This window comes from Sinocyclocheilus anshuiensis, unplaced genomic scaffold, assembly GCF_001515605.1.
Source record: "Sinocyclocheilus anshuiensis isolate Anshui unplaced genomic scaffold, SAMN03320099.WGS_v1.1 scaffold1006, whole genome shotgun sequence".
NCBI lineage: Eukaryota > Metazoa > Chordata > Actinopteri > Cypriniformes > Cyprinidae > Sinocyclocheilus > Sinocyclocheilus anshuiensis.
In genome coordinates this window covers 330,519-342,366 of record NW_015540918.1, presented here as the reverse complement: position 1 = coordinate 342,366, position 11,848 = coordinate 330,519, and the positions used below count along the sequence as shown (strand labels likewise).

General features: G+C 39.7%; 2 protein-coding genes across 5 annotated transcripts in view; one reads left to right on the top strand and one right to left on the bottom strand.

Annotated features, from left to right (window-relative positions):
* Positions 1-7,439, top strand: part of LOC107689309 (F-box only protein 34-like) — a 17,202-nt gene extending 9,763 nt beyond the window's left edge. Inside the window, exons 2-3 of one of the 4 annotated variants that reach the window (XM_016487256.1) lie at positions 2,593-4,660; positions 6,308-7,439. In XM_016487256.1, coding sequence (XP_016342742.1) covers positions 2,593-4,660; positions 6,308-6,313 — 2,074 coding nt within the window. In that variant the 3' untranslated portion in view covers positions 6,314-7,439. Of the gene's footprint in view, positions 1-2,354; positions 2,496-2,592; positions 5,793-6,307 lie in introns of those variants that run through there. The other 3 variants (XM_016487257.1, XM_016487258.1, XM_016487259.1) reach the window with 3 other exon arrangements.
* Positions 7,440-9,250: 1,811 nt separating this feature from the next.
* Positions 9,251-11,848, bottom strand: part of LOC107689308 (beclin 1-associated autophagy-related key regulator-like) — a 7,294-nt gene continuing 4,696 nt past the window's right edge. Inside the window, exons 8-10 of the mRNA XM_016487255.1 lie at positions 11,120-11,210; positions 10,951-11,036; positions 9,251-10,280 (exon numbers count right to left, since the gene is read on the bottom strand). Of these exons, the coding sequence (XP_016342741.1) occupies positions 9,983-10,280; positions 10,951-11,036; positions 11,120-11,210 (475 nt within the window). The 3' untranslated portion in view covers positions 9,251-9,982. The remainder of the gene's footprint in view (positions 10,281-10,950; positions 11,037-11,119; positions 11,211-11,848) is intronic.

The window sequence follows — 11,848 nt, the reverse complement described above, 5'->3', positions numbered from 1 at the left end:
TCTTTGGGTTCACAATGTATCTTTTGGGGTTCCTAAAAATATGATATATATTTATAGTAGGGCTGGGCGGTATATCGAGTTTGTACGATATATCAATATTTTCTTTATAAGCGATTCGATATGAGGCAATACCATTTATATCGATATATAGTAGTTTGATACGAGCACATCTGAAAATATAGCGGAGGACACAGACTGAGCTGCTGCGGAGAAAGTGCATAATCCAATTTGTTCTTAACATGTGACAAGCTTCATATTAAGGCCTTTAAAAACTGGTAAGACATAGTTTATAGTTTCGCATATTAGTTTAAGCGGCTCGGCCCGTCATATGCTCTGACAGAAAGGCTGTGTGTGCTGCTGACAGAAACACAGGCTACTCGCACTGTTTAATGTTGAATGCTGAATGCATAACTTACATTTCACAGGTATATTCTCCATCTGTAAATGTTAGAAAGCCATGGAAATATTTCCATTTTTCTGTCTGAAGTGCATGAGTCTTCTGCTTTGGGATTCTCCGCTAAACTTCAGATTTCAGTGAACGAGCGCCTCCGCGCCAAACAAACAGAGCTCAATTAAATAGGAGTGCAATAATTCTGACTAAAATATTCATTTCGCTGAAATATTTGAAAAATATATATATATATACCGTATATCGCAAATCGGCCAAAAAATACAGATGTGAATTTTTGCCCATATCGCCCAGCCCTATTTATACCTATACTATGATTGAATTTTATTTTTATAAAAACAAATTTTATCATCTTAGATATACATTTTCCTGAAATCGTCCTAGCAACCAATTTTTGACCCAGGGTTTGAAGCTGTGCCCTAGTTAGGTTAATGCAGAAACTTGTGACCGATGCTCTCTTATAATTGTGGCATCGCCGTTTAGTGATGTCATTGAATGTTCCGGGAAAACTTAAGTTGTATTTTCAGTGTCGTCACAGCGCCTTTTAATCGCTGTTTTGGATCCAGCAATTCTTCATTTACGAATTAAGCCCTGCTAGTACTCATTCACACTTTCACATGTGCTGCTGATATGATTTGTCAATTAATGTTAGCTGGTCATTTTGTGTCAGGATAAAAAAACAGTGAAATGTTTTTTTGTGAAAAGTTAATTTTTTTGGGCCAATGAAGCCTTTAGCAATTATTTAAAATGCATCTGATCACTCTACACAATAATCTAGAAACAATGTGAATGAATACCACAACTGCTTAAGCAGCAAATTTTGCAAAACACAAAATGTATGTCTCTGCCAAAACTTTTGGCCATGACTGTAAAGTGGGCACATTAAAGAAATTACTTTTTGGTATTGTTAGTTTTTATTGACGAGACATGCATCTTAAAGGAATAGTTCTCTTCCTCTTCCGTTTCCAAGCCTGTATGATCCTCTAACACACCCCAAGTCAGAACCCCCCAAGTCAGATTCCCAGTGAAATGCTCTCTGACAGCAAATGAAATGAGTTTGCTTCCTTTTCTGTGAAGATCAATAATATCAGAAAGGCGATTAGCACATCCTCAAGTTATACAGAGGTCAGACAGATTCAACCGCAATTTCAAAAAGAAGTTACTATGTCTGTTTTTGAAGCAATTGATAGCAAAACTTTGGAAGAAATAGTACAGCACCTTAAATTGTCAACCTGCTATCTTGACACACTTCCCACATCCCACTTTTTTCAAAAGTGTGCTTAACTGTTTAGAAGCAGATCTCTTAGAAGTGGTGAACGCCTCATTTCTTTCTGGGACTTTTCCAAACTCCCTGAAAACGGCAGTTGTTAAGCTCCTTCTGAAAAAGAGCAATCTTGATAACGACACTGTCGATCTTAACATACTTCTAGAGAGATTGGAAAACTGGGTCGGGCTTTCTGGGATGGTATTTAAATGGTTCAGGTCATACTTAGAAGGAAGAGGTTATTATGCGAGTATACTGTAGGAGAGCATAAGTCTTAAGTGGATGTCCATGACATGCGGAGTCCTACAAGGCTCAATTCAGCCCGCAGTTGGAATTAGCTTCCGGAAGAGATCAAATGTGCTAAAAAATTAGCCACATTTAAATCCAGATTCAAAACTAATCTATTTAGCTGTACATTTATTGAATGAGCACTGTGCTACGTCCGAACTGATTGCACTGTGTTTTATGTATAATAATCATTTTCTATTTTTAACGGTTTTAAATTAATTTTAAATAAATGTTTAAATCAGATTTTAGCAAATGGCTGCAATATAACAAAGAGTGAAAAATTGAAGGGGGTCTGAATACTTTCCGTACCCACTGTATACTTGCCTTGCCTAACACAGAAGAATGTTGAGCAGAATATGTTGCTTTTTGTCCATACAGGGACATCATGTAGTAAACCTGGACTGTCAGGCTTCAAATCCTATTCAACTCGTCCCATATTTCAAGTCTTCTAAAGCCATACAATACAAACTTTGTGTAATTTGTATGAATGGACTGAAGTTCTACTGGACTGAAAGATTCCTTTTAGATGCTTATGTTACCTTGGAATAATAAGTGTTTTTTTATTAACCAGTTTTTTAGTGGAACACCTTATATTTGTTTTTAAATTCTCTCTTTTATAACTTTTTCTCAGGTTTACCACCATGCACCTCAAGCCATACCCCAAACCACAAGATAAAGAGATACATCGGGAATCTGTGCACGATGGAACAAGAGGCCTCCATGCCGACCAGCAGGGAGTGCTCAGGAAAGAGTGGGGTGTTCACCAGGAGTGTGGGCTCATGGGCTCATCTGGCAACGGCACAGCCAACCGGTGTCCCCTCAGTGTCATCTCCACCAACACCCTCCGATGTAGCAGTGGGAGTAATGCACAAACTAGAGTTAGTGGGGCTCGCAAGAGCAGAGCATCCTCTGTCACAACATTTACCAGTTCTTTAGTTCTGCTCTCACCTTCGACTGGTTTGGAGAATGAAGGCTCATTTAGGATTTACCAAGGAGAAGATGCAGAGGGGTTTTTGGATATATGGGCTGTCATTAAACCTGGGAACACAAAACAGAAAATCGCCATTTTTGCAACTCAGAAGTGTGGCAGTACTTGCAGTAGTGTTATTGACAACACCTCAGAAAAAGAAGCCATTGTCCCAGAGCTGCAGACTGTCTCTGTGAAAAACAAAGGATGCTGGGATAGTGACTGGTCTGTGGCTAAGCGCAGGAGAAGGTCTGGAAACCCAGACAAGTCAAAAAGTATGGAAACATCTCCAAAAACTGAAATACTTAAAGTATCTCAACAGGAGACCCTCAATGAGAACGTCAGTCCTTGCAAAGGAGTTGCAGAGGATGCAGTCAGAACAGAGGGAGAAGATGAAAAGACGCTTTCTGTGGTGGAGATGGTGGCATACTTGGAGCAAAGAGTCAGCGACCAACAGGTGAGCTCCAAAGTCCCATTCTTACGCAGCACCAGCACCATCACTCTGTCTAAAGTTGGAACCGTCCCTCAGCCTGCAGAGCAGCAGTCCAAGGTTGCAGAAAAGCTGGAGGTCCAGGAAGAGGAAGGCGAGTCTGTTCAAGTTCTGGATATGGTGGCCAAGTTGGAGTCGCAGTGCCTGAGTAGACAAAGCCTCAGGGAAGGTGGAGGAGACCTCTCTCGAAACAACAGTATACGGAGGAAGGTGGGGCGTGTGCTTCTGGCAGGGTCAGAACCTTACTCGCTGCCGTCACAACCAGTGTCACCTTCTGTTCCTCAGGACTGTAGAGTTGAGAGTGTCCCACAGCAACTGGATAGTGATTTAGACAAACTGAGTTCCCCACCTAAGACCCTTGAGTCGATAGAGACCTCGCAGTGTGGGCTTGACACCTGCGCCCTCAAGGAGGAAGAAAGTTCTTGTATCTCAAGACAGGAAACTAGCACAGCTGTTGAGACCGTGCAGTCCTCACCAAAGGATGCAAGCTCAGAGTGCAGTGAGGAACCGATACCAGGCATGTTGTTCTTTGCCAAATCTTCTCCTCAGCCTCTGAAGGAGCAGCACCTGCCCTCCCCATCAAAGAGCAGATTGCAGAACAAAGAGTCTTCTCACATCCAGTACCTCGAGCCTTCTGTCGACACTTCAGTGTCTTTCAGAGAGGAGAGCAGGGATGGACTTGTGGGTGACCAAAATCATCCAAACTTAGAGGAGACCAAGGGAGGGGAGACTTGCTTAGTTAGTCAGGAGCCTGTGCCTATTCCATTACGCCGCCTGGTGTCTCATGAGTTCCTAGAAGCTCGCTTCAAGATCCAGCTGCTTTTGGAGCCTCAGCAGTACATGGCTTTCCTGCCGCACCACATCATTGTAAAGATCTTCTGCTTGCTGCCTACCGAGAGCCTGGCTGCCCTCAAGTGCACCTGCCATTACTTTAAATTCATCATTGAGAGTTACAACGTACGGCCGGCAGACTCTCGTTGGGTGAGTGATCCACGCTACAAAGACGATCCCTGCAAGCAGTGCAAGAAGCGGTATGACCGTGGTGATGTTTCGCTCTGCCGTTGGCATCATAAGCCCTACTGCCAGGCGCTACCATATGGCCCAGGCTACTGGATGTGCTGCCGCAGATCTCACAAAGACACACCTGGTTGCAATGTGGGACTTCATGACAACCGCTGGGTCCCTGCCTTTCATAGCATCAACATGCCAATTTACAAGAAAAGCAGGGACACTGACGAGGATCTGTAGTGTGCCAGAAAGACGACTGCAGTGTGGGTTTTATTTCTGAGGCCTGATTATATGTGAGAGTAACTAGTGTGAATGGGCTGTGTGTTTCCTGTGCCTACGTGTTGCCAGTGAGCATGTGCGCTTTTGATGTATAGTGCTTACAACCCGGTTGCTGAAACTAATAAGAGATTGCTGGGTCTTTGAACTTCTACTCTGCCAACCAATCACCAATTCTCCTGTCGAAAACCCTCCTCAGGTCCTTAATGTTGGTCTGCACTTTAACCTTTAAAGATTGAATTTTGCAGAGTTCTATCTGGGTACTGCTTGATGATTTTTACTTAGAGTAAGCATTAATGACTAACTTATATTTTCAATCCACCCACCATTCTTTTTCTGTAACACCCTGACTATTTCATGCACTGATGTTGACTTGGCCTAATATTGAACATTTTTGAGCATTGCAGTTCTGTTTATCTCCCAACGTACTTGCATACATGATTAACTCATTGGCCATTAGGGAAACTTTAAACAAGAGCACAATGAGTTATTGACCCATCTTCCCCATTTCCCCATCTTCCATTATCATCTCTTAGTACTGCTAAAAAGTCCTGGGATACTAGGTGGCGAAATGATTTCGCGACTTGATGGGATTGACTTTTTGAGATTGTTCTGAGCCCAGATGTTTACATTGTACATAGCACAGAATCCTATATATCATAACAGGGTGATGAATGATGGCACGAGTGTGGCTTGAAATGCATTTAATCTTAATATGGGGTAAAATGCCTTGTTCTTTTTATGCTAACTTTTTGTGTATATAGATATCTATATGAAATGGTCGCTCTTGTTCTGCAGTGGGACTCTTATTATAAAACCATGTGAACAGGGAGTGCATATTCTTCTCAGATTTTAAGTATTGATTTCTCCCTTGTTTGATGTGTTGTTTTTTGACAGGAAACATGTGGGAAGAGAGTTTCTCCATCTTGACAGTGACTAACTGAACACCATCTGAAAAAAGAAAAAAATTCATTGCAATATACTGTTTTCCAAAGTGTCAGATTTTTAAAAATTGTTAATGACATTGCTGTGCTCTGCCTGTTAAGGCATTTTACTTCAATAAAGTATATCTTGAAGAATTTGTAACCAATGTTCTTACACAGAATACTTGTATTAGCCAGTTAATTTGTGGCTTTCTTTTAGAGTAGTGTAGGCAGGGTTTGGTTAATTGCAACCTGATAGGTATTCCTTTTGGATGATGTCTTGGGGTTGAACATTTGAATTTATAGTTTTAAATGTACTATAAAAATCTACATCATTCATAACTGGGCTTTAATTTCCAAAATAAATGTATAAAAAGAGTAGATCATTGAAACTATATTCAAGATAACCGATCCTAGGTGAAAGGGTTTGAATTGCCCTCACGCATACTTGTCTTTTGCCTGGCATGCCTTGAAGTGTAGAAATACAATGGAATTAAGACCAAATACTACATAATTAACCTGCGTAACAAAGTTAGATTTTCAAAGTCTGTGTATACAGGAATAATGCTTCATTTCCTGTTACATTTCAGAGAGGTATTTAGTTTAATAATTGAAGAGGTTGGCTAATACAAAAAACATTTCTACAATGAAACCATGAATGAATGTTTTTTTTTTCGAGGATCTGTAGTGTGCCAGAAAGACGACTGCAGTGTGGGTTTTATTTCTGAGGCCTGATTATATGTGAGAGTAACTAGTGTGAATGGGCTGTGTGTTTCCTGTGCCTACGTGTTGCCAGTGAGCATGTGCGCTTTTGATGTATAGTGCTTACAACCCGGTTGCTGAAACTAATAAGAGATTGCTGGGTCTTTGAACTTCTACTCTGCCAACCAATCACCAATTCTCCTGTCGAAAACCCTCCTCAGGTCCTTAATGTTGGTCTGCACTTTAACCTTTAAAGATTGAATTTTGCAGAGTTCTATCTGGGTACTGCTTGATGATTTTTACTTAGAGTAAGCATTAATGACTAACTTATATTTTCAATCCACCCACCATTCTTTTTCTGTAACACCCTGACTATTTCATGCACTGATGTTGACTTGGCCTAATATTGAACATTTTTGAGCATTGCAGTTCTGTTTATCTCCCAACGTACTTGCATACATGATTAACTCATTGGCCATTAGGGAAACTTTAAACAAGAGCACAATGAGTTATTGACCCATCTTCCCCATTTCCCCATCTTCCATTATCATCTCTTAGTACTGCTAAAAAGTCCTGGGATGTTAGGTGGCGAAATGATTTCGCGACTTGATGGGATTGACTTTTTGAGATTGTTCTGAGCCCAGATGTTTACATTGTACATAGCACAGAATCCTATATATCATAACAGGGTGATGAATGATGGCACGAGTGTGGCTTGAAATGCATTTAATCTTAATATGGGGTAAAATGCCTTGTTCTTTTTATGCTAACTTTTTGTGTATATAGATATCTATATGAAATGGTCGCTCTTGTTCTGCAGTGGGACTCTTATTATAAAACCATGTGAACAGGGAGTGCATATTCTTCTCAGATTTTAAGTATTGATTTCTCCCTTGTTTGATGTGTTGTTTTTTGACAGGAAACATGTGGGAAGAGAGTTTCTCCATCTTGACAGTGACTAACTGAACACCATCTGAAAAAAGAAAAAAATTCATTGCAATATACTGTTTTCCAAAGTGTCAGATTTTTAAAAATTGTTAATGACATTGCTGTGCTCTGCCTGTTAAGGCATTTTACTTCAATAAAGTATATCTTGAAGAATTTGTAACCAATGTTCTTACACAGAATACTTGTATTAGCCAGTTAATTTGTGGCTTTCTTTTAGAGTAGTGTAGGCAGGGTTTGGTTAATTGCAACCTGATAGGTATTCCTTTTGGATGATGTCTTGGGGTTGAACATTTGAATTTATAGTTTTAAATGTACTATAAAAATCTACATCATTCATAACTGGGCTTTAATTTCCAAAATAAATGTATAAAAAGAGTAGATCATTGAAACTATATTCAAGATAACCGATCCTAGGTGAAAGGGTTTGAATTGCCCTCACGCATACTTGTCTTTTGCCTGGCATGCCTTGAAGTGTAGAAATACAATGGAATTAAGACCAAATACTACATAATTAACCTGCGTAACAAAGTTAGATTTTCAAAGTCTGTGTATACAGGAATAATGCTTCATTTCCTGTTACATTTCAGAGAGGTATTTAGTTTAATAATTGAAGAGGTTGGCTAATACAAAAAACATTTCTACAATGAAACCATGAATGAATGTTTTTTTTTTCCAACAACTAAAGAGGGTGATAAACGTAAATAAATCCTAAGAGCAAATAGACGGCCAGCCTCTCCCACTGGATAACAAAGCATTTTTCTGCCCAATGCAATCTGCAGTGGTTGAGGAAATTTAATGGAAAATAATAAAACTTTGTTCATAAAACACAATTCCTCTTGTAAATTTAAAATCTAATAAAACAAGACGCAATAATATTTGCCATTCTCTCGGACAAGTCCAGCAAAATTTATACAGTAAGGTTCTTTGAAGCGCTGGTGAGAAGGTGCAACCAGTCAATCAAACTCAAAGCGCAGTTAAGTCTGTCCAAACGATGCTTCAAATGTACAATTTCTGCACCGATAAGCAAACAAAAATATTTGGCAATGTACACGGAATAAAGTTGACTGGTGTCTACAGTATAACATGAGCTACAAAACATCAGAAATGTAAAAGTAGTTCACCACACTCTTCCATTCTGCAATAAAACCACACAAGAGTTGTTTCTGAACACATCCTTCGCTCTGGTTTCTACCACACACTTTAGTATCGTATGAGCAGTTAGATGAAAACTTCCCTTTATTTCTCCCAATAGCCAAGCTGACATAAGTGAGGATGACATTAATGGGGTGTTTGCATAGGTCTAACTGGTGGTTCTAACCACCACCAGATCTCAGCGCTGCCCGGTGTAGGCGCGGAACCAGGATGTAACGGAGGCAGCTGCAGAGGAGATCATGCCCCCTGCATTTCCAACTGGCTGGGACGCCTGCATGCCGCTCTGGGACAGATCCATAGGCTGGGAGGGGATGTCACAGAAGCGAGGGCTTGGAACCGTCTCCCAGTCTGTGCCTAAGTCTGTTTCTTCATCCGTCACTGCCTCGTCTCCACTCTCCTCCGCCGGGCCAGCCGCCTCTGGTTCCACAAACTCCATAGAGTCTTCCAAGTCAGCGCTCACCTCAAACGGCCCAGATCTATACAGTAAACAAGAGTGGAAAAGTTTTCTAAACATTAGTTTTCCATTATATGACACTGACCAAAGGTTTGGGGGTCTCTCTTATGCTCACCAAAGCTGCATTTATTTGATAAAAAATACAGTAAAAACAGTAATATTCTGAAATGTTATTACAATTTAAAACGACTTTTGTATTTGAATATATTTTAAAATGTAACTTTTGCCTGGCATGCCTTGAAGTGTAGAAATACAATGGAATTAAGACCAAATACTACATAATTAACCTGCGTAACAAAGTTAGATTTTCAAAGTCTGTGTATACAGGAATAATGCTTCATTTCCTGTTACATTTCAGAGAGGTATTTAGTTTAATAATTGAAGAGGTTGGCTAATACAAAAAACATTTCTACAATGAAACCATGAATGAATGTTTTTTTTTTCCAACAACTAAAGAGGGTGATAAACGTAAATAAATCCTAAGAGCAAATAGACGGCCAGCCTCTCCCACTGGATAACAAAGCATTTTTCTGCCCAATGCAATCTGCAGTGGTTGAGGAAATTTAATGGAAAATAATAAAACTTTGTTCATAAAACACAATTCCTCTTGTAAATTTAAAATCTAATAAAACAAGACGCAATAATATTTGCCATTCTCTCGGACAAGTCCAGCAAAATTTATACAGTAAGGTTCTTTGAAGCGCTGGTGAGAAGGTGCAACCAGTCAATCAAACTCAAAGCGCAGTTAAGTCTGTCCAAACGATGCTTCAAATGTACAATTTCTGCACCGATAAGCAAACAAAAATATTTGGCAATGTACACAGAATAAAGTTGACTGGTGTCTACAGTATAACATGAGCTACAAAACATCAGAAATGTAAAAGTAGTTCACCACACTCTTCCATTCTGCAATAAAACCACACAAGAGTTGTTTCTGAACACATCCTTCGCTCTGGTTTCTACCACACACTTTAGTATCGTATGAGCAGTTAGATGAAAACTTCCCTTTATTTCTCCCAATAGCCAAGCTGACATAAGTGAGGATGACATTAATGGGGTGTTTGCATAGGTCTAACTGGTGGTTCTAACCACCACCAGATCTCAGCGCTGCCCGGTGTAGGCGCGGAACCAGGATGTAACGGAGGCAGCTGCAGAGGAGATCATGCCCCCTGCATTTCCAACTGGCTGGGACGCCTGCATGCCGCTCTGGGACAGATCCATAGGCTGGGAGGGGATGTCACAGAAGCGAGGGCTTGGAACCGTCTCCCAGTCTGTGCCTAAGTCTGTTTCTTCATCCGTCACTGCCTCGTCTCCACTCTCCTCCGCCGGGCCAGCCGCCTCTGGTTCCACAAACTCCATAGAGTCTTCCAAGTCAGCGCTCACCTCAAACGGCCCAGATCTATACAGTAAACAAGAGTGGAAAAGTTTTCTAAACATTAGTTTTCCATTATATGACACTGACCAAAGGTTTGGGGGTCTCTCTTATGCTCACCAAAGCTGCATTTATTTGATAAAAAATACAGTAAAAACAGTAATATTCTGAAATGTTATTACAATTTAAAACGACTTTTGTATTTGAATATATTTTAAAATGTAATTTAATTTGGAATTTTCAGCATTATTACTCCAGTCTTCAGTGTCACATGATCCTTCAGAAATCATTCTAATATGCTGATTGGCTGCTCAAGAAACATTTCTAATGGTAAAAACAGCTGTGCTGCTTAATTTTTTTTTTTCAGTATTCTTTGATGAATAAAAAGTTCAAAAGAACAGAATTTAGATGAGATTATAATTCTTTACTGTCACTTTTGATCAATTTAATGTATTTTTTGAAAAAAGTATTCATTTCTTTAAAAAATATATCATACTGACCGCAATTTTATTGAACAGTAATAAAAAAAAAAAAATCAATGGCGAATAAAATAAAATTCAGCAGCAAATAATTAGGACGAGTCTTGGTTTATCTATTGGAATTTGATTGGATCATGAATAATGGACTATAACATACATCATGGATAATATAAAAGTAAATTGTTTTCACAAAGGAACAGGACAATGTAATTTCTCACCTGCCAAGTTTCTTGTTTGCTGTTGACACAAGAAACATGATATTCCTCAAAGTGTGGTGCGGATGGAGCTGCTCGCTGTCGACATGCTAAAAATCCCATCATAAACATGAGTTATGATCATAACATGACTTCTCAGATCAGAGTGGTCTCAGTTTTGAATAGAATTTACCTGTGAGAAGCAGAGGTGCAGGATGTTGGTGTTTAGTTTGTTTACGGCACGGGTGAATCGGTAGCGGGTCATATTGTCGCCACAGAACTCACTGTAGAAAAGACAAAACAGAACACAGGACACATTTATTTTTATATTATAATAAAATATTTTAAAAAGCAAACAAACTTGTTTCAGCTAGTTGTCAGGGCAACATTTATCATTCTCATTTAGTAACTTGATCTACAAAAATAAACTAAAAATAAAACTATAAAGACATTTTTTTAAAGGGGTCATCCGATGCTACATGTACTTTTACAAGTAGTTTGAACTGAAATGTGTGTTGGCAGTGTGTTCACAACCACCCTATAATGATAAAAATCCACCCAGTGATTTTTTTAATTACTAAAATCTTTACCCCTTTCTCAAATCGAGCCGATCTCAGATGCCTGTCTGTGTGACGTCACAAAGACAGGCCCCTCCCACGATAGTTTGATTGACAGTAGCTTTTCAGCACAGACTAGACTGGTGTCTTACCTCAGACCCGCCCTGAGTGACTGTCATTAGTCCGCTATTGTTTCACCGCCGGAGCAGATGTAGACAAGAATGATTCCTAAGCGATCGAGGTGTTCTGTTGTTGGATGTAATGAACATAGCAGTCGTCATTTACTCCTGACATCTGAGCCGCTGAAGACGCAGTGGATTACGTTTGTTTCTGAAGGGAATGCGCCCCCCGATCTACATAAATGC